General features: G+C 41.9%; 1 protein-coding gene and 17 non-coding genes across 18 annotated transcripts in view; all 18 read right to left on the minus strand.

Moving 5' to 3' along the window:
- cacna1ib (calcium voltage-gated channel subunit alpha1 Ib) overlaps positions 1-21524 on the minus strand; it is a 130096-nt gene that overhangs the window by 14783 nt on the left and 93789 nt on the right. Inside the window, exons 22-29 of the mRNA XM_078793552.1 lie at positions 19582-19887; positions 18388-18513; positions 18216-18305; positions 15357-15549; positions 14534-14685; positions 12968-13077; positions 4008-4141; positions 57-127 (exon numbers count right to left, since the gene is read on the minus strand). Coding sequence (XP_078649678.1) covers positions 57-127; positions 4008-4141; positions 12968-13077; positions 14534-14685; positions 15357-15549; positions 18216-18305; positions 18388-18513; positions 19582-19887 — 1182 coding nt within the window. The remainder of the gene's footprint in view (positions 1-56; positions 128-4007; positions 4142-12967; positions 13078-14533; positions 14686-15356; positions 15550-18215; positions 18306-18387; positions 18514-19581; positions 19888-21524) is intronic.
- trnar-ccu (transfer RNA arginine (anticodon CCU)) lies at positions 5206-5278 on the minus strand. The gene has a single exon. It is a non-coding gene; the product is annotated as a tRNA-Arg (tRNA).
- trnar-ccu (transfer RNA arginine (anticodon CCU)) lies at positions 5435-5507 on the minus strand. Its single transcript has one exon. It is a non-coding gene; the product is annotated as a tRNA-Arg (tRNA).
- Positions 5880-5952, minus strand: trnar-ccu (transfer RNA arginine (anticodon CCU)). The gene has a single exon. It is a non-coding gene; the product is annotated as a tRNA-Arg (tRNA).
- On the minus strand, positions 6129-6201 carry trnar-ccu (transfer RNA arginine (anticodon CCU)). The gene has a single exon. It is a non-coding gene; the product is annotated as a tRNA-Arg (tRNA).
- On the minus strand, positions 6439-6511 carry trnar-ccu (transfer RNA arginine (anticodon CCU)). The gene has a single exon. It is a non-coding gene; the product is annotated as a tRNA-Arg (tRNA).
- trnar-ccu (transfer RNA arginine (anticodon CCU)) lies at positions 7157-7229 on the minus strand. Its single transcript has one exon. It is a non-coding gene; the product is annotated as a tRNA-Arg (tRNA).
- Positions 7471-7543, minus strand: trnar-ccu (transfer RNA arginine (anticodon CCU)). The gene has a single exon. It is a non-coding gene; the product is annotated as a tRNA-Arg (tRNA).
- Positions 8150-8222, minus strand: trnar-ccu (transfer RNA arginine (anticodon CCU)). Its single transcript has one exon. It is a non-coding gene; the product is annotated as a tRNA-Arg (tRNA).
- trnar-ccu (transfer RNA arginine (anticodon CCU)) lies at positions 8545-8617 on the minus strand. Its single transcript has one exon. It is a non-coding gene; the product is annotated as a tRNA-Arg (tRNA).
- On the minus strand, positions 8843-8915 carry trnar-ccu (transfer RNA arginine (anticodon CCU)). Its single transcript has one exon. It is a non-coding gene; the product is annotated as a tRNA-Arg (tRNA).
- Positions 9141-9213, minus strand: trnar-ccu (transfer RNA arginine (anticodon CCU)). Its single transcript has one exon. It is a non-coding gene; the product is annotated as a tRNA-Arg (tRNA).
- trnar-ccu (transfer RNA arginine (anticodon CCU)) lies at positions 10265-10337 on the minus strand. Its single transcript has one exon. It is a non-coding gene; the product is annotated as a tRNA-Arg (tRNA).
- trnar-ccu (transfer RNA arginine (anticodon CCU)) lies at positions 10550-10622 on the minus strand. The gene has a single exon. It is a non-coding gene; the product is annotated as a tRNA-Arg (tRNA).
- trnar-ccu (transfer RNA arginine (anticodon CCU)) lies at positions 10845-10917 on the minus strand. The gene has a single exon. It is a non-coding gene; the product is annotated as a tRNA-Arg (tRNA).
- Positions 11162-11234, minus strand: trnar-ccu (transfer RNA arginine (anticodon CCU)). Its single transcript has one exon. It is a non-coding gene; the product is annotated as a tRNA-Arg (tRNA).
- On the minus strand, positions 11685-11757 carry trnar-ccu (transfer RNA arginine (anticodon CCU)). Its single transcript has one exon. It is a non-coding gene; the product is annotated as a tRNA-Arg (tRNA).
- trnar-ccu (transfer RNA arginine (anticodon CCU)) lies at positions 11973-12045 on the minus strand. Its single transcript has one exon. It is a non-coding gene; the product is annotated as a tRNA-Arg (tRNA).

A 21524-nucleotide genomic window follows, 5' to 3' on the forward strand; every position in this document is an offset into this window, starting at 1 on the left:
CTCCTTGGAGTTCTTATGAGTGTGTGTATGTGTGTTTGTGTATGTGTGTGTGGTACCTGAGGCAGAGCCTGAACGACCGTATCCAGCAATGCTCTCATCCCGGTGGCCATTTTCAACAACTTCAGCACTGCAAAGAGAACCCACACAAGTGAGATAAAAAGAACACAGGTGGATAAAAAATGAAGACTCGATGAAGCAGGATGAGAGTGAGCGGAGAAGAGAACAATTACATACGATCAATAAATGGGATCGCTCCCGATTAGATCGCCTTCCCCATTAGAAGGACCCCCTTAATTCCCAATGGCCCAATTTCCAAGATTGTTAGCAGTGAGAGGGAATAGAAACTCCAACAATAAAGCCTCCCGGGAGATGGTCTTCTGCTAAAAGGTTGCTGGAGTGTTCATAAGGAGAAGAGAGTTGGCTTGAGTGGAATGTGGAAAGCATTCTTTGTCACAGCTTGGCATTGGATGAGGGGAGAAGTATACCCACTCCCACCCAAACCCCCCCAAACCGGACCACACACATCACAGAGTTATGCTCTTCTGGAGTATACCGGATAAACACTAGCCACGTATACATGGACCCAAATATTCCAATTCCATTCGCGTTATTTGCTCAAACGGAAAGAATGTAACCTTTGTATACACCTCATTCCGAAAGAAAAGTGCCAATCCGAATGAATATATAATCGGATTCACAGGGGTGGAATATTCCTTTCCCCAATCCGATTGAGGTATCTTGTACCCGCTCAAACGGAAAGTTGTCAGACTGCGTTCTTCTTCGTGGTGTTTTTCTTCTTCTGTTGTTTATTGGCGGTTGGCAAGCAGCTTTTGTGTGCATTAGCGCCACCTGTGGAACAGAATCTAAACCCTTCTATACGCCATTCACAAGTCCACTTTTATTAAAAAAGAAAATATATATCTATATAAAAACATGTGCCGAGCTTAATTATAAAATATGAGCAAGATTGAGTTTTATCTTTTCCGGTTCCCGGGTGCATTCTTTCAGAGAATGCTGAGATATGACGTAACACGCAGCTCGAGACGTTCTTCGATTTAAAAAAAATGGAGACGAGCAATCGGCACTGGACTGCTGCGGAAAGTTTGTTTTTGATTCAAACTAAATTTCAAGACTGGAACGAAACAAAAACTGGTAATACAAAGTTATTCCAACAAGTGAAAGAAAAACTTGAGGAAGTCGGTATCACGTGATGTTGGTGTTTACGTTTTACTGGGCATGCCCCATTGACTATTCTGGTTGATTATAGCGGCGCATGTAGACACGCGATTGGAATATTGATCTCCTCATGTAAACGTGGTTACTGATTGTGTTTATTTGTGTTTTACCAAAAATGTAAACATGTTTGCAAATTCAATACTTCCTGTCAAAGTCCTACATTTCCTTTCGGATGGAACACGCGCAGAGCACAAATCAATATTCCTTTTGATGGGGACATCCCGATAGGCGTATACATGTCCCAATATTCAGGCGACAAAAGGAGTAACTTAGGGTTAATATTCTGTTTTTTAACTTGAGCATATTGTAGTTTTTCTCACAGCTAGGAGACCAGGGTTCAATTCCACCTTCGGCCATCTCTGTGTGGAGTTTGCATGTTCTCCCCATGCATGCGTGGGTTTTCTCCGGGGACTCCGGTTTCCTCCCACATTCCAAAAACATGCTAGGTTAATTAGCAACTCCAAATTGTCCATAGGTATGAATGTGAGTGTGAATGCTTGTTTGTCTATATGTGCCCTGTGATTGGCTGGCCACCAGTCCAGGGTGTACCCCGCCTCTCGCCCGAAGACAGCTGGGATAGGCTCCAGCACCCCGCGACCCTCGTGAGGAAAAAGCGGTAGAAAATGAATGAATAATAATAATAATAATAATAATAATAATAATAATAATAATAATAATAATAATAATAATAATAATAATAATAATAATAATAATAATAATAATAATACTTTCTTGTTGTCTCAAATGCAGCATAAGACCTGCTCACCATCTTCAAGGACAAATAGCAAATATTATCCTGTATCTCCATACAAAACATGCATCTTATTTCATTTTTAGACAGGAAGTAACCGGTGGCCGTTTAACATCGTCTCCCACAGACACGAACAGGCAGTTAACATTAGCCCCGGGTGATGAAACCACAAGTAAAGTGGCCGGTTACCCTCAAACTAACCATTCCAACTCCCGCCCAGCTCGCTTGTTAATTACCACCAGCTGCCGTTTCATTAGCGGATAACCCACGGGCCCGCTCGGTGCTCCCCGGCCAGGGTAAAGGGCAGAGAGGGGATGCTGAGAGGGGGGCAGGATTAAGTGAGATTGCTGTAATTAGCCTTTATCCTCCTTGAGTCAAAGTTAAGCGAAAGCGTTTGAGCTAAAAGAGTGCGTGCAGAAGGAGGAAGCGGAATATTAAGTGTGACTTCATGCAAAGAGAAGAACTGGAAATGTAAAAATCATACTTTGTTTTGCAAGAATCTCTGATTCCTTGTTTCACTTTGGATTAAAAAAAAAATATTCAGGGCGTCTGTCAGCCGTGCTTGTTCATATTATTGTTTGAGGATTTTACTCAAGATTTTTGGCCAATATGTGCTGTACTATACCTCTAAAGTTGAACTGCAGTTACACCTGACTTGGGGAATTTTGCCCGTCAGTCACAATCCTTATGTGAGACATGAACACACACTCTTTCTCTTGTCTGTGCCTTCTAAAGATATACAAACAGCTAAAAAGAGACCGCTGAGAATGCATGTAATGGGACGCATCTATTCCGTCCATGAAGCCTTTGAAAAGCTCCAAAAGTCGTCAACAATGCTCCATTTTGTCCTTTTGTTATTTTTATTATTATTATTAACATTGTTATCAGACCAGGGTTCAATTCCACCCTTGGCCATCTCTGTGTGGAGTTTGCATGTTCTCCCTGTGCATGCGTGGGTTTCCCACATTCCAAAAACATGCTAGGTTAATTGGTGACTCCAAATTGTCCATAGGTATGAATGTGAGTGTGAATGGTTGTTTGTCTATATGTGCTCTGTGATTGGCTGGACACATATAGACAAACAACCATTCACACTCACATTCATACCTATGGACAATTTGGAGTCGCCAATTAACCTAGCATGTTTTTGGAATGTGGGAGGAAACCGGAATACCCGGAGAAAACCCACGCATGCACGGGGAGAACATGCAAACTCCACACAGAGATGGCCAAGGGTGGAATTGAACCCTGATCTCCTAGCTGTGAGCTCTGCGTGCTAACCACTCGACCAATGATGAAATAAAGGTGCAGTGATAAAATAAAAAAAACACCTAAAAAACATGAATAACAACAAAAAAAAATTGTGAAAATGGATGTTCAATTAGGAAATATGGGAACAATTGGATATTATTTTATTTTAAACAATAATATACAGTTAGAAATCCCCCAGTTTTTGCATTTATATGTTGTTTGTTGTGAGAAATGGCCAGTCCCACTTTGTTCGACGTTCCTGAATGCACCAGATAACTTTCTCCAACATATTTGTTGCGCACAACCTCGAGTTAATTCATGCTAGGACACAGGCTCTTACCACACACAAACAACAATGTTATAATCTTCTCTCCGGCTTGTAGTGGTGGCTGGGGTGGGGGTGGGGGTCTGTATTCATTTTGTGCTTTTAATTTGATGTTGTTCTTGTTTTAGTTTTACGTAATACATAATAAATAAGACAAATTAGACTTCCCCTTCTCAACTGCATTTCGGGTGTAGAAAAAAACCTCAGAAAAATAAACCCCAGATGGGAATCAAACTCACAATGACTGGCTAAGGAGGACAGCAACTTATCCATTCGGCCACTGGGGGCAATATAACCCATCACATAATGGGCTTCAAACAGAAAGAAAGAATTTGGGTAACAATTTATAAGGCCACCAACAAGATTTATTTTGAATTATCGATATTCTTCACATTGATTTGGAATGTCATCCACGTTTTTTTGCGTGCACGTTTGTGTGTTTACCTCGTGCTATCCTGAGCACCCTCATGATCCTGATGATGGTTGGGTTGATGGGCAGTGAGGCATTGATCTCAATCTCCTCCAGTGTGATGCCCATCACTGACAGCAGTACAATAGCCAGGTCCAACTGGTTCCATCTAAACACACACACACACACACACACACTTTGTCATCATCTGAGGAAGTGCAACCAAGTGAATTGTGTGCCTTATCTTGGTTTGAGTTTCAGGAATTCCTATGTTATGTTAATTCTCCAATGAATATTAATGTTTTACACTAACTTCATGCATCATTTGCATGATTCTCCCACCAGTGACCTGGCAGCTCATCACACCTGAGGCCCGGGCTGCTCCCTCCGATGAATATTTATGTCAATACAAGGAGACCACGTTCAATCCCACAGAGACTGAAGGACCATTTACCTTTTAGCTTCATTCCTTCATCTGCTGCCATTTGAGAGCTCAATAACAAATGTGCATGTGTGATAACAACCACGTACAGTGTTGGCAGGTCCAGCTAATGTGGGCGGATGGAGGTCAGGAGGAACTCCAGCATGAGAAAGCAGTGATGTCTGTGGGCACAGCAGTTACATATATATACAAGTCATCTGAATAATTTACTACCTCCTCCGAAGAGATGATGTTAGTGTCAATGATGGTTTGTGTGCAGGCCGATGGTCGAACTCAAATACTCAAAGATGTGCATCGAACCTGTGGAGGCGTGCAGCATTTCCCCAAGAAAGAAACCACTACATGTACGGGTTCGTATGTTGTACAAAAAAATACATTTCCTGTTTGCAGGAATTGTTGCACAGGAATTTGTAGAAGGTACGTCGGCAGAGGAAAAAACAGAAAATATAATTTCAAGACCAGTTGAAAATGGCAGAGCTTAAAAATACAAAAAGAACAAATAAATTATGATAAAATAAGACAAAAAAAATGCTGTTCATTGGCTGATTACCAGTTTAGATTCAACTCCTGTTGGTGAGAATGTTGACCACAGGCATACCCATAATTTTGGTAGGTAGAAAAGTCATGTTTCAACCCCAGATGTGACTCGAAGTTATACTCTCTGCCTTAGGAGCCAACCTGGGCCTCCTGTTTATATCTCCAACAAGCAAAATATAATTGTTGAACAGCAAATGTCAACATTTCAAATTGCCCCAGATTCCGTGAACATAGCATTATTAGAGGAACATGGACACCCCAGATAGGACTCGAACCTACAATCCCTGGCTTAGGAGGCCAGTGCCTTATCCATTAGGCCACTGGGGCTCTCTGCTCTGAACAGAAGCGCAACAAGGGCAGTTATGTGTGTTTGGTGGTAGTGGTCTTCCAACAAGCCAAAGTGGAATCAATCCCAGGTGTAAGTCGAGGCATCGACTTGGGCCACAGAGCGGGAATCGTTTAGTAATACATAACCTCCCTAAACACCCCAGATAGGACTCGAACCTACAATCCCTGGCTTAGGAGGCCAGTGCCTTTTCCATTAGGCCACTGGGGCTCTCTGCTGTTTGCAAAAGAGCAACAAAGGCAGTTATGTTAATTCTGGTGGTCTTCCACCAAGCCAAACAAACTGGAATGGGAAGCTTCATCGGGCCAAACCCAGAAAAGAACCAGAACTGGTACAACCCCAGATGTGAGTGAGGACAACAATTGACTTGGACCAAGAGTTAAGAATGGTTTAGCAGTGAACAATGTATATGTAGTAACACAATAGTTCCATATTCGGCGAGCGCTTGTGTAAAAGATTGTCATCTGTGCCTGAAAGAGGCGTGAGACTCAACTTCTTTGGGTGGGACGGTAAACCACAGGAAGAACCATCATTTTAGCTTGATAGATAGGAGACTAAAGTACTGTTTCAACCAAAGAGGGACACCCCAGATAGGACTCAAACCTACAATCCCTGGCTTAGGAGGCCAGTGCCTTATCCATTAGGCCACTGGGGCTCTCTGCTCTGAACAGAAGCGCAACAAGGGCAGTTATGTATGTTTGGTGGTAGTGGTCTTCCAACAAGCCAAAGTGGAATCAATCCCAGGTGTAAGTCGAGGCATCGACTTGGGCCACAGAGCGGGAATCGTTTAGCAGTGAACATGTAAATGTAGTAATACATAAGCTCCCTAAACACCCCAGATAGGACTCGAACCGACAATCCCTGGCTTAGGAGGCCAGTGCCTTATCCATTAGGCCACTGGGGCTGTTTTGTTCATGCTGGTGGTCTTCCAACAAGCCAAACAAAGTGGAATGGGAAGCTTCGTTGGGTCTAACCTACCAGAACTGGTACAACCTTTGATGTCTGTTGAAGTAACTTGAGGCAGTTGTCTTGGGCCACAAAACAGTAATCGTTCAGGGAAGAACCAGAACAACCCCAAATGCGAGTCGAGGTAACAATTGCAGCAAACAGTGGAAATGTGGCAACGCAGAGCCTGCACGCACACCCCAGATAGGACTCGAACCTACAATCCCTGGCTTAGGAGGCCAGTGCCTTATCCATTAGGCCACTGGGGCTCTCTGGTGTGAACAGAAGAGCAACAAAGGCAGATTTGTTTATGCTGGTGGTCTTCCAACAAGCCAAACAAAGTGGAATTGGAAGCGTCATCGGACCAAACCTCGAAAAGAACCAGAACTGGTACAACCACAGATGTGAGTCGAATCTACAATCCCTGGCTTAGGAGGCCAGTGCCTTATCCATTAGGCCACTGGGGCTCTCTGGTGTGAACAGAAAGGCAGTTTTGTTCATACTGATGGTCTTCCAACAAGCCAAACAAAGTGAATGGGAAGTTCCATCGGGCCAAATCCAGAAAAGAAGTTGAACTACCCTAGATGTGAGTAAACAATTGATTTGGGCCAAAGAGTGGGAATGGTTGAGCAGTGAACAATGTAAATGTAGTAACACAAAAGATCCACATTCACCCTGGATAGGACTCAAACCTACAACCCCTGGCTTAGGAGGCCAGTGCCTTGTCTATTAGGCCACTGGGGCTCCCAGCTGTGAAAAGAGGCGCAACAAAGGCAGTGATGTTTATACTGATGGTCTTCCATCAAGCCGAAAAAAGTGTAATCTTCATCGGGCCAAACCCGAAAAAGAACCAGAACTGGTAGAACCCCAGACGTGAGTCGAGGCAACAATGCACTTGACAAAGAGGCTGCATACACCCCAGATAGGACTCGAACCTACAATCCCTGGCTTAGGAGGCCAGTGCCTTATCCATTAGGCCACTGGGGCACTCTGGTGTCATTCAAAGCGGTGTCTATGCTGATGGTCTTCCAACATGGAGGACCAGAATTCATAAAAAACATGCCACCTTCGGAGGTCGCATTCATGGAGAGCGCCTGTGTAAAAGATCGTCATCTGTGCCTGAAGGTTTTAGATTCAACTTCTTTGGGTGGGACGGTAAACCACAGGAAGAACCATCATTTCAACTTGGTCAATAGGAGACTAAAGTACTGTTTCAAACCAAGATGGACACCCCAGATAGGACTCGAACCTACAATCCCTGGCTTAGGAGGCCAGTGCCTTATCCATTAGGCCACTGGGGCTCTCTGCTTTGAGCAGAAGAGCAACAAAGGCAGTTATGTTCATACTGATGGTCTTCCAACAAGCCAAACAAACTGGAATGGGAAGCTTAATCGGGGCAAACCCAGAAAAGAACCAGAACTGGTACAACCCCAGGTGTCAGTGAGGACAACAATTGACTTGGGCCAAGAGTGGGAATGGTTTAGCAGTGAACAATGTAAATGTAGTAACACAAAAGATCCACATTCATGGAGAGCTAAAGTAAAGATCGTCATCTGGGCCTGAAAGAAGCATTCGACTCAACTTCTTTGGGTGGGATGGTCAACCACAGGAAGAACCATCATTTCAACTTGGTAGATAGGAGACTAAAGTACTGTTTCAACCCCAGATGTGAGTCAAGGCAACAATTGATTTGGGCCACAGAGTGGGAATGGTTTAGCAGTGAACAATGTAAATGTAGTAACACAAAGGATCCACATTCACGGAGAGCGCTTGTGTGGAAGATCTTCATCTGTGCCTGAAAGAGGCGTGAGACTCAACTTCTTTGGGTGGGACGGTAAACCACAGGAAGAACCATCATTTCAGCTTGGTAGATAGGAGACTAAAGTACTGTTGCACCCCAAGATGGACACCCCAGATAGGACTCGAACCTACAATCCCTGGCTTAGGAGGCCAGTGCCTTATCCATTAGGCCACTGGGGCGCTCTGCTGTGAACAGAAGAGCAACAAAGGCAGTTATGTTAATTCTGGTGGTCTTCCTACAAGCCAAACAAAGTGGAATTGGAAGCGTCATCGGACCCCAGATGTGAGTCGAGGTAACAATTGCCTTGGGCCTTGGGAATGGTTTCGCAGTGAACAATGTAAATGTAGTAACACAAAAATCCACATTCAAACAAGATAGGACTTGAAACTACAATTCCTGCTTTAGGAGGCAGGGAAGAACCAAAACTGGTACAACCCCAGATGCGAGTCGAGGTAACAATTGCAGCAAACAGTGGAAATGTGGCAACGCAGATCCTACGCGCACCCCAGATAGGACTCGAACCTACAATCCCTGGCTTAGGAGGCCAGTGCCTTATCCATTAGGCCACTGGGGCTCTATGGTGTGAGCTAAAAAGCAGCAAAGGCAATTATGTTCATACTGATGGTCTTCCAACAAGACAAACAAAGTGGAATGGGAAGCTTCATCGAACCAAACCCAGAAAAGAACTAGAAGTAGAGCATCACTACATGTGAGTCGATGCATCAATTGACTTGGGCCCCAGAGTGGGAATGGTTTAGCAGTGAACAATGTAAATGTAGTAACACAAAAGCCCCTCATTCACCCCAGATAGGACTCAAACCTACAATCCCTGGCTTAGGAGGCCAGTGCCTTATCCATTAGGCCACTGGGGCTCTATGGTGTGAGCTAAAAAGCAGCAAAGGCAATTATGTTCATACTGATGGTCTTCCAACAAGACAAACAAAGTGGAATGGGAAGCTTCATCGAACCAAACCCAGAAAAGAACTAGAAGTAGAGCATCACTACATGTGAGTCGATGCATCAATTGACTTGGGCCCCAGAGTGGGAATGGTTTAGCAGTGAACAATGTAAATGTAGTAACACAAAAGCCCCTCATTCACCCCAGATAGGACTCGAACCTACAATCCCTGGCTTAGGAGGCCAGTGCCTTATCCATTAGGCCACTGGGGCTCTCGTGTGTTATCCGAAGAGCTGTTTATGCTGATGGACAATAAAGAAAGTCTTTGTCTACATCATAGAGAGCACCTGTGTAAAAGATCGTCATCTGTGCCTGAAAGAGGCTTTAGATTTAACGTCTTTGGGTGGGACGGTAAACCACAGGAAGAACCATCATTTCAACTTGGTCGATAGGAGACTAAAGTACTGTTGAACAGAAGTGAACAGTGTGAACAGAAGAGCAACAAAGGCAGTTATGTTCATACTGATGGTCTTCCACCAAGCCAAACAAAGTGGAATGGGAAGCTTCATTGGGTCAATCCCAGAAAAGAACCAGAACTGGTACATCCCCAGAGTCAAGGACACAATTCACTTGGGCCAGAAAATAGGAAACGTTTAACAGCAAACAGTTGAAATGTAGTAATAGAGACGCTGCACACACCCCAGATAGGATTCAAACCTACAATCCCTGGCTTAGGAGGCAGTTATGTTCATACTGATGATCTTCCAACAAGCCAAACAAACTGGAATGGGAAGCTTAATCGGGCCAAACCCAGAAAAGAACCAGAACTGGTACAACCCCAGATGTGAGTCGAGGTAACAATTGACTTGGGCCAAGATTGGGAATTGTTTCGAAGTGAACAATGTAAATGTAGTAACACAAAAGAGCTTCATTCACCCCAGACAGGACTCGAACCTACAATCCCTGGCTTAGGAGGCCAGTGCCTTATCCATTAGGCCACTGTGAACAGAAGAGCAACAAAGGCAGTTATGTTAATTCTGGTGGTCTTCCAACAAGCCAAACAAAGTGGAATTGGAAGCGTCATCGGACCAAACCTCGAAAAGAACCACAGATGTGAGTCGAGGCAACAATTGCCTTGGGCCTTGGGAATGGAAAATGTAAATGTAGTAACACAAAAATCCACATTCAAACAAGATAGGACTTGAACCTACAATTCCTGCTTTAGGAGGCAGGGAAGAACCAGAAATGGTACAACCCCAGATGCGAGTCGAGGTAACAATTGCAGCAAACAGTGGAAATGTGGCAACGCAGAGTCTGCACGCACACCCCAGATAGGACTCGAACCTACAATCCCTGGCTTAGGAGGCCAGTGCCTTATCCATTAGGCCACTGGGGCTCTCTGGGGTAATCCGAAGAGCTGTTTATGCTGATGGACAATAAAGAAAGTCTATGTCTATGTCTCGGAGAGCACCTGTGTAAAAGACCGCCATCTGTACCTGAAAGACGCTTTAGATTCAACTTCTTTGGATGGGACGGTAAACCACAGGAAGGACCATCATTTCAGCTTGGTAGATCGGAGACTAAAGTATTGTTTCAACCCAAGATGGACACCCCAGATAGGACTCGAACCTACAATCCCTGGCTTAGGAGGCCAGTGCCTTATCCATTAGGCCACTGGGGCTCACGACTGTGAAAAGAACAGCAACAAAGACAGTTATGTTGATACTGATGATCTTCCAACAAGCCAAACAAAGTGAATGGGAAGTTTCATCGGGTCAAACCCAGTAAAGAACCAGAACTGGTACAACCCCAGATGTGAGTCGAGGTAACAATTGACTTGGGCCAAGAGTGGGAATGGTTTAGATGGAACAATGTAAATGCAGTAACACAAAAGGTCCTCATTCACCCCAGATAGGACTCGAACCAACAATCCCTGGCTTAGGAGGCCAGTGCCTTATCCATTAGGCCACTGGGGCTCTCTGGTGTCATCCAAAGAGCTGTTTATGCTGATGGTCTTCAGACATGGAGGACCAGACTTCATAAAAGACATTCCACCTTTGGAGGTCACATTCATGGAGAGTGCCTGTGTAAATGATCGTCATCTGTGCCTGAAAGAGGCTTTCGATTTAACATCTTTGGGTGGGACGGTAAACCACAGGAAGAACCATCATTTCAACTTGGTCGATGGGAGACTAAAGTACTGTTTCAACCCAAGATGGACACCCCAGATAGGACTCGAACCTACAATCCCTGGCTTAGGAGGCCAGTGCCTTATCCATTAGGCCACTGGGGTTGTCTGGTGTGAACTAAAAAGCAACAAAGGCAGTTATGTTCATACTGATGGTCTTCCATCAAGCCAAAAAAAGTGTAATCTTCATCGGGCCAAACCCGGGAAAGAACCAGAACTGGTAGAACCCCAGACGTGAGTCGAGGCCAGTGCCAAAGAAAGTGCAATGGGAAGCTGAATCGGGTAAAACCTAGAAAAGAACCAGAACTAACCAACCACAGATGTCAGTGAGGACAACAATTGACTTGGGCCAAGAGTGGGAATGGTTTAGCAGTGAACAATGTAAATGTAGTAACACAAAAGATCCACATTCATGGAGAGCGCTTGTGTAAAAGATTGTCATCTGTGCCTGAAAGAGGCGTTTGACTCAACTTCTTTGGGTGGTAAACCACAGGAAGAACCATCATTTCAACTTGGTAGATAAGAGACTAAAGTACTTTTTCAAACCAAGATGGACACCCCAGATAGGACTTGAACCTACAATCCCTGGCTTAGGAGGCCAGTGCCTTATCCATTAGGCCACTGGGGCTCTCTGGTGCTATCCGAAGAGCAACAAAGGCAGTTATGTTCATACTGACAGGCGTCCAACAAGCCAAACAAAGTGGAATGGGAAGCTTCATCGGTCCAAACCCAGAAAAGAACCAGAACTGGTACAACCCCAGATGTGAGTCGAGGCATCAATTGACTTGGGCCACAGAGTGGGAATCGTTTACAGTTGAAATGTAGTAACACAGAGGCTGCATACACCCCAGATAGGACTCGAACCTACAATCCCTGGCTTAGGAGGCCAGTGCCTTATCCATTAGGCCACTGGGGCTGTTAAAGGTAATCCAACATTGGAAGAAGAAAAAAACAGGAAATGTGTCATTTTCACTTCCTCACTGCACCACGCTGTACTGAGCTGGACTTATTCAGTATTGTCACAGACCTTAGCGAGGGATCAGTTGCGGTGTCCATCTCGATTAAGAAAAATGTAATCACAGCTCCATCAATACACAAGTCATATTTTTCACAGTGCAAAAGTTTACTTTTTGGGAACTCGTTTTGCTGCCAAGTAGCAGAATGGGATAAATGTTCCTGTACAGTCTTGCCCCAGATTATATCTCAATGGAGGAGATAGAAAAAGTAGTAAACACACTGAAAACGAGGCCACCAAACTGATCCAAAACACATGAAGTGCTATATAGTTGGGGGTGAGAGGCAAATAGTCATACATGGTCAACAATGTAAAGAGTACAAAATCTGCAGATAGACCAAAAAGACGGACAGCAGAACAAACAAACCCCCCCCCCAAAACATTCAGTTCCTTCAGCGCACACACACGCCATTCTAAAAATGGAGCAGCAGATGTAATAATAAATATTTCTACAGAGGGAAATGTGAAGTAATATGCAGCAACAGCTGCTCCACATGGAGGCCAGTGCCATGCCGGGCTGGACAGCAGAGGACCGACTCCATATTGATTCCATTAACATTCTATTTTCTGCACCTGCACAGCTTTGGCGTAGGTGTTTAAAAAAAAAAAGAAAATATTCCACCCCAAAAGATGAAAACCCCCCAAATGTCATTACCAGTTTTCTTCCTCACTACGAAGAAGACGCGCTTGTCCAAACAAATTAGTCATGCATTGCTCATAAGATTTAATCCTTTTGATTCTGAGCACTTATTTACCCTTACATTTATTCATCTTGGACTATAAAGTTCAAAGAATGACAAATACACAAATGGTGGGTTGGTACCTGTCTTTGAAGAAACGCCGAAATCCGAAGGCCACCAGCTTGAGCGATGCTTCAATGACAAAGGTGGAGGTGAAGAAGTAGTTGCAGTACTTCAGTGCTGTTTCCAGAGACTGAAATGGAAAGGATAACTTTTATAATGATACAGTCCGAAACAACTTTCATTTAGTTTTATTTAATGGCGCTGGGTTCACATGCACTTTTTAGTGTCAGTGTATATACTATTTAATTAAAAACAGTTCAATACAGTAAAAATAATGCAGACAAGTCAAGTTTAACTTGTAACTTTAAGTAAATGGAACCAACTGAGCTGGAAGAATGAAGCTAACCGAGTAGAATCAAACATGACATCAGAGTTTAGAATACACTTTAAGAATGGGAATACGACTGATTAGCAATTTCTACTCATATACCAGAAATTTGGACCTCATTTTGGACCCTAAGCTTACACCCCAAACTGTGTACAGTATACTTCACATCAAAATATTTAAGACCAGTTGAAAAACTGTAAGGGCTGCACGGTGATCGAGTGGTTAGCACGCAGACCTCAGAGCTAGGAGATTATTTTATTATTTTTATTATTTTATTATTTTATTATTTTATTATTTTATTATTTTATTATTTTATTATTTTATTATTTTATTATTTTATTATTTTATTATTTTATTATTTTATTATTTTATTATTTTATTATTTTATTAAACTCTGTGTTGAGTTTGCATGTTCCAAAAACATGCTCGGTTAATTGGCGACTCCAAATTGTCCATAGGTATGAATGTGAGTGTGAATGGTTGTTTGTCTATATGTGCCCTGTGATTGGCTGGCCACCAGTCCAGGGTGTACCCCGCCTCTCACTCGAAGACAGCTGGGATAGGCTCCAGCACCCCCCGCGACTCTCGTGAGGATAAGCGGTAGAAAATAAATGAATGAATGAAAAACTGCAGGAATTCATAATTTGCACTATTGGACCTCAAGGACCTCGGTCCAGGTGGTACTGATACAGAGTACAGTCCAATAACCATCAGACACCATCTGCCAGAGAAGGCTTTTCAGAACCAAAATGTCTCCGAAGGCCTCGTCTCCTTCAACACCACAAAAGGAGAAGAAAGTTTCATCCTCTGATGAGAAAAATGTACGCTTGACATTCCTGATGGCTTCCAACATTACTGGCATGACAAGAAGATCCCACCTGAGATGTTTTCCACATGGCAAAATAGAAATCAGTATCCTTCAATGGAACAATGGGGCGTCAGGTTGTGCATGGGCGTCAAAGTGGAGATGTTGCAGGGGGGGGGGGCATCCCTCATGAATGAAGTCCCTGGTCTGTGTGGTAATGACTGGCTTTTTTAACAGGACTGCGCTTCATTAAGGTCTTCTTCTTCTTCTTTTGGGCCATCCCGCGTGTTCCCCTCATCTAAACTTTTTATCAGCTAATTAATCCGGAGTCTATTTTTCATGACCACTTAAGCAAACTCAAAGGCCAGTAAAAACATCACAATTGCTTTCTATTCCGAGCACACGTTTTTAACATGAGGCGACCAGTCGGCCATATTGTTTAAACCGTCTCACCTGAGGCTGGCTGTAGTGCTCCAGGGACATGGTGATGACGTTGATGCAAATGATGAAGGTGATGACCAGGTCCAGGTAGTGACTGGTGCACAGCGTGTGGATGGCCAGGCGCGCCGGGCCGTACGATGCAAAATAAGGAAGCTTCTGGGCCTCTGCAACGGGGTCACAGTTAGATGTGGAGATAAACAAATGGTAAGAAATACACACAATTCCATAATTAAGGCGGGTTCAATCCACTCTGGTTTCCTCCCACATTCCAAAAACATGCTAGGTTAATTAGCGACTCCAAATTGTCCATAGGTATGAATGTGAGTGTGAATGGTTGTTTGTCTATATGTGCCCTGTGATTGGCTGGCCACCAGTCCAGGGTGTACCCCGCTTCTCGCCCGAAGAAGACAGCTGGGATAGGCTCCAGCACCCCTGCAACCCTTGTGAGGATAAGCGGTAGAAAATGAGTGAATGAATTAATGATGTTTTGTTGTTTTGCAAATTTGGAGTGGTCGACCGGAGCAGGAGGGGATAGAAAAGAAGAAAAAAGAAAACAGACAAGGGAGTGCATTTTTAGACAAAATGTCTCAACAATGATGCCACAACGATGCTACTGCCCACATTCCAAAAACATGCTAGGTTAATTAGCGACTCCAAATTGTCCATAGGTATGAATGTGAGTGTGAATGGTTGTTTGTCTATATGTGCCCTGTGATTGGCTGGCCACCAGTCCAGGGTCTTGTTTTCCCATCAATTAATGTACTTCACTTTTTATATGTTGCTCTCTCAACATATAAAAAAAACTCATCTCATCCCACAAAGTCATGATCCTTACTCCGTCTCTTCTTCTCCATTCGGCGCTGGCGCTTCTCCTCGCGCCGCCGCGCCTCCTCCACCTCCTGGTGCTGTCGACACTTGTGGAAGTTCTCCACCACCACGCCCACGAACATGTTGAGCACGAAGAAGCTGACGATGAGCAGGAAGGAGATGAAGTAGAGCAGCATCCACGGGTTGTTGTTGGTCACTGGCTGCGAGGCGGCGACATCAGGAAAGGGAAGTTAACTCTGTGCGTTGCTTTTTTTTGGCTTGGCTTTGACACGTGTCAAAAACATTTTGTCGTCATCCGTGTGGAATTGTTGGGGATCTACAGTCATCCTTTCGTGGTTTTGTAGTTTTTCAAATTAGATCGAATCAATAAATGATTTTGTGGTTGAATATGGCCTGTTATTATTAAAAACCACTACACATTAATTCAAATTGTACTTATTCTTGGCCTCCACCATCATTTATTAGTTTTATTAGTATTTTATTAGTATCAGTTTCCCAATAGTATTTCAAATGGTGGGACATAACTAAAAATAATTTAGAATCACTGCCCTAAATGTAATATTTTCAAGCATAAAATGGCTAAATGAGCCAACTAAATGAACTAAAATACAAAAACAAATCAATAAACTACTTGTCAGTGTAGTATGTGAGAGGTAATACCAAAACAGACAGTTATTATAGGCTTACATTATCTTACACAACAATAATAATAACCATTATCACAATCCTAATAATAACACAGGCTACTGTGTTATAACCCACGACAAGCAAAAACCCAACTCGAAAACTCCAATGTCACTTCCTGTGTGCCTGGATTAAAGTCCCCCAAGAAACACGAGCAGGAACTTTATTTGTGTCTTATTAGGTTTTATGGCTTATTTATTTACTATTATTATGTCTACAATATTGGGTAATACGAGTGTAAAGCCGATCAAGTCCAGGGACACTAGTTTGAGGCCCCCGTCTTGATATGAAAGTTTAATGTTAGTGCGGCCCGCACAAGTTTGATATGGATGCTGTATGGTATCATGTACCCAGAAAAAAATATTACGTTTGATTAATGTTCATGTTAAAGGTTAAATAACTGTTAATAGTTATCCTCCCTATCCGTGTGGAAGTGGTAAGTTTTTGGTTATTTAAGTTTAAAGGAAATAACTTGAAGGCTACCGTTTAGGTCGCTAGCTCTCTAGTTTGTGAGTTAGCATGTGTCTCAAGACCCTGCAGTTGCGCAATATGTTGTAAATAAAAAGAGTATAAATGTGACTATAGTCGTGTTTTGTCATGTCTACAGGGCTCTAATAATGCTTTGTTCATTTTAAATCGGAAAAAAATCATTTGTCTACCTACCAACTATATGTGGTTTCTTAAGTTTTTATTATTTGCCGTTTTATTATTATTATTATATTTATTTATTTATTACTGATTGATTGATTTTCTTTATTCTTGATTTGTTTATTTATTTTTCATCTTATTTTGTGTAGAAAAATAAAAAGTAAGATATTTGAGAACAGTGGAATGTTTTATCAGAGCTTTTATTGTAGAAAATCAAAACCAAAGCAAAGTTCATTCATTTTTCTGTTTTTAATAAATGCCTTTAATTTTTATTTTTATTTAATAAAAACCTGATGCGGCCCAGTCTCGCTCAGACCCTAGCTCCAGTGGCCCCTAAGTAATTTGAGTTTGAGACCCCTGATATACAGTCTATGATAAATGCCTAAAAATATTGATATCAATACAGAATCATGGAACAAAGTATTGCGATATATTGCCGAAAAGATATTTTCTTACACCCCTAGTGCAGCGCAAGGTGGCGCAGCGTGGCGCAGCATGGCGCACCCCATCCAGTGGTAATTTCATCCAGGGTACAGCCAATGTGCGCAGCCAATTTGGTCAAACTGGACTGCGTCCATTTTCAGCTTACAGCAATGAAAATTTTGTGACAAAACAGCGCACCCAAGGTGCCCTTAAAGATGGCCACCTCCAACCTTGTCTATTCTTGGTGCAGGAAAAGTGCACCCAGCGTAGTGGTAAATTGGCTCACGGGTGCACGGTGCACACACGTCACCAAAAACCATCACATCTGATATCACATCAAACATGTCACGGGTAAAAATGGCAAAATTATGATGCCAACTAATGAGTCACGGCATGAATCATGAATCTCATTCTTTTAACTCGTAAAAGAGATTCACATCTCTAGTGGTTTTTGAGTGTACAACCCAGTAATATAAAGGTGGGAGGTTTCTATTCAGTGTGTGATTCCAATTTTATTGACGAAAAAAATGAGAATCACATTCAAAATGGTAATAGGTTTTACAATATATCCATATTTCTAAAGAAGTGTGAGCCAATTATTCCAAACCCAGGTAGCGAGTGCTACCACATCATTCCAGCAGCGGACACAATACCTCCAGCAGATTGGGGGGAGTGTCCATGCAGGTAGTTATCACATGGAGTCATTACCAAACAACAGTTAGGCTCAAGTGTCACACAAAGCCCAGATGAGAGTCACACTCTCAATTGTACGCATAGATGAAAGCTAAAATTGGATTAGTCATTCATAGCGGCCACGATGGCGCGCGCTGACACTTTTCTACCTCCGAGCCAGAGGAAGAAAAGCTCCCTGTAATGGATTACTTAATGGACTTCAAAAGCAATTTTGAGAGCGGGACGTGTTCAGTTGACTTTGAGAGCATGCGCCTGAAGGCACCATATGTGATGCACACGTGCAAACTTGTCTGATTTGCACATAAACACATTTAGCATCTTGGTTCTTTAAGGAGCCGATGCGTATAAACTGACCAGTACCAGGAATTTATGATACATGAGGTGAAAAGTTATACTGTAGTATTTATGTGTGTGTTACCTGCTGGTCTATCCCCACTGCATCCAGTCCATGATACATGATGTTGACCCAGCCGTCTTTGGAGGCCAGCACAAACAAGGACATCAGAGCCTTGGAAAGGGATACACACATTTTAAATACAGTAGCTATATCATAATATTTCTTGAAAACTATACTTGTTGCCGCTTAGTACCTGTCCAAGATTGTCAAAGTTGTATTTGTGATGAACCCATCGGTGATTGGCAGCCAGGCAGTCCGACTTGTTGGTGATGTTCTTCACATCCAGGCCGACACAGTAGTAGAACTTGCCCTTGAACAGCTGACATTTACATACACAGAGAGAAACATGGTAATGGTAATGGTTTTATTTAATTTGAACATGCATCAGATTACAATTGAATGCATCACATAATCAGTTCACAGTTCCACATGTCCAAAAGGAGTAGGAAGAAGCAAAGCTTATTAAATCCTACCCCTCCATCTGGTACTTTTACAATCACTAACTGTTACATTTGTTCACTTCCTGCTTTCCTAATATAATTTTCGTTTTTTTTTTCAACTTTATTTTAACTTTATTTTATCAATTAAAAAATAAAAAAAATAAAAAAATGGAGTCGCCAATTAACCTAGCATGTTTTTCGAATGTGGGAGGAAAAATAAAAAAAAATAAAAAATTATTTAAAAAAATTTAAAAAATTGTTTCTTGAATTGGCTCATCATTGTGCATTGTTTGAGGTCCTTACTCAATACATTCCATAGTTTGATTCCACATACTGAAATGCTATGGCTTTTTAACGTAGTCCTAGCATAGAAGTGTTTCAAGTGTACTTCTTCCCTGAGATCATATTTCTCCTCTCTTGTAGAGAAGTATTGGATGACATTTTTAGCTAATTGGTTATTTTTAGCCATATGAATTTTATTTTATTTTATTTTATTTTATTTTATTTTATTTTATTTTATTTTATTTTATTTTATTTTATTTTATTTTATTTTATTTTATTTTATTTTATTTTATTTATTAACTATATCAGCAAGTTGAAGTATTAGTGATTTTAGAAATAAGAAGTTAGTATGTTCTCTGTAGGCGGCATTATGAATTATCCTTACTGACCTTTTTTGCAGTACATTTAGCGAGTGAAGATTGTTTCAGATTGCGGTACCCATGAAATCCTCATCGCTTGTTTTTTTGTTTGTTTGTTTTTGTTTTTTTTAGAAGCAGTTCCGTAATTAGCATCGAACGCAGCTCCCTCTCACACATGAAAGACTCCGTCAACACGAGATGTTGACAGCTTCACAAAAGAGAAGATGCCTCATTGAAGAACTGCTGGAATGCTGAGAAGAATAAGGTTAAGATGATGGTTGCCAACACACACAGTTGGGTGTTTACCTGAACTCCCAGGATTCCAAAGATGATGAAGAAGGCACAGCAGATGAGGACGATGTTGCCGATAGGCTTGAGGGAGGTAATGAGGGTCTCTACCACCAACTTCAGACCGGGAGCTCTGCTGATAACCCTGAGGGGGCGGAGCGTTCGGAGCAGCCGGAGAACGCGGAGCACGCCCAGGATCTTGGCGCCGCCTGCCATGGACACCACGATGTCGATGAGCGATACGAAGACCAGGAAGCCATCCAGAATGTTCCAGCTGCTCCTCAAGTAGGCCGTCTCTCCCAGGTAAAGCCCCATGGACACCACCTGTGGAGATGACGACGGGATGAAGATGGAGCGGTATCGTGCCCACACCATCTTTGTTGTTATGAACATCTTCTGGTCTTATTTAGCTTTTTTTTGTTGTATGATTCCTGGAAAAGAGGAAAAATCTCATCCCGACGTATTCGCCATACGCCAAAGCAGGCGGCTCTTCCCGCTGTAGACTTTGGTTCCCCCAAAACGATAGCAGTCGGTGCTCTGAAGCTAGCATGTTTACATTAACAAACGGAACCGTCAACCATTATTTTTACACTGCATCCTTCTGTTTTGAAAATATATCGTTTATGGTAGATGCGTATCGTCAAATCATCTACCACAACGAGATACACACCCCTAGTTTTAGCCCACACCAAGAAATGCAAAGGAGAAGTATTGGATGACATTTTTAGCTAATTGGTTATTTTTAGCCTTATGCATTATTTTATTTTATTTTATTTTATTTTATTTTATTTTATTTTATTTTATTTTATTTTATTTTATTTTATTTTATTTTATTTTATTTTATTTTATTTTATTTTATTTTATTTTATTTTATTTTACTCACATTCATACCTATGGACAATTTGGAGTCGCCAATTAACCTAGCATGTTTTTTTGGAATGTGGGAGGAAACCGGAGTACCCGGAGAAAACCCACGCATGCACGGGGAGAACATGCAAACTCCACACAGAGATGACAGAGTGTGGAATTGAACCCTGGTCTCCTAGGTGTGAGGTCTGTGCGCTAACCACTCTACTGCCGTGCCGCTTATTTTATTTTATTTTATTTTATTTTATTTTATTTTATTTTATTTTATTTTATTTTATTTTATTTTATTTTATTTTATTTTATTTTATTTTATTTTATTTTATTTTATTTTATTTTATTTTATTTTATTTTACTCACATTCATACCTATGGACAATTTGGAGTCGCCAATTAACCTAGCATGTTTTTGGAATGTGGGAAGTAGCATCGTTGTGGCATCGTTGTTTAGACATTTTGTCTAAAAATGCACTTGTCTGTTTTCTTTTTTCTTCTTTTCTATCCCCTCCTGCTCCGGTCGACCACTCCAAATTTGCAAAACAACAAAAAATCATTCATTCATTTTCTACCGCTTATCCTCACAAGGGTTGCGGGGGTGCTGGAACCTATCCCAGCTGTCTTCTTTGGGCGAGAGGCGGGGTACACCCTGGACTGGTGGCCAGCCAATCACAGGGCACATATAGACAAACAACCATTCACACTCACATTCATACCTATGGACACAAATATTTTATTTTATTTTATTTTATTTTATTTTATTTTATTTTATTTTATTTTATTTTATTTTATTTTATTTTATTTTATTTTATTTTATTTTATTTTATTTTATTTTATTTTATTTTATTTTTTAACTTGCTATATCAGCAAGTTGAAGTATTTGTGATTTTAGAAATAAGGAGTTAGTATGTTCTCTGTTGGTGGCATTATGAACGCAAAGGACTCCGAATGTGGTTATCCCGATGTGTGGGCTTACGAGACAAAGGCGCATCACGTGAGATGTTTGGAGAGGTGAGGCGTCTTTGACACCCCACCAGGGAACACGACATTACTTTCTCTCTTCAGACAAACAAACAGAATTTGGGAAAAAAAAAAAAAAAA

Source organism: Doryrhamphus excisus, linkage group LG9 (genome assembly GCF_037039965.1).
Source record: "Doryrhamphus excisus strain RoL-2023G ecotype Guam linkage group LG9, RoL_Dexc_Guam_v1.1, whole genome shotgun sequence".
Taxonomy (NCBI): Eukaryota; Metazoa; Chordata; class Actinopteri; order Syngnathiformes; family Syngnathidae; genus Doryrhamphus; species Doryrhamphus excisus.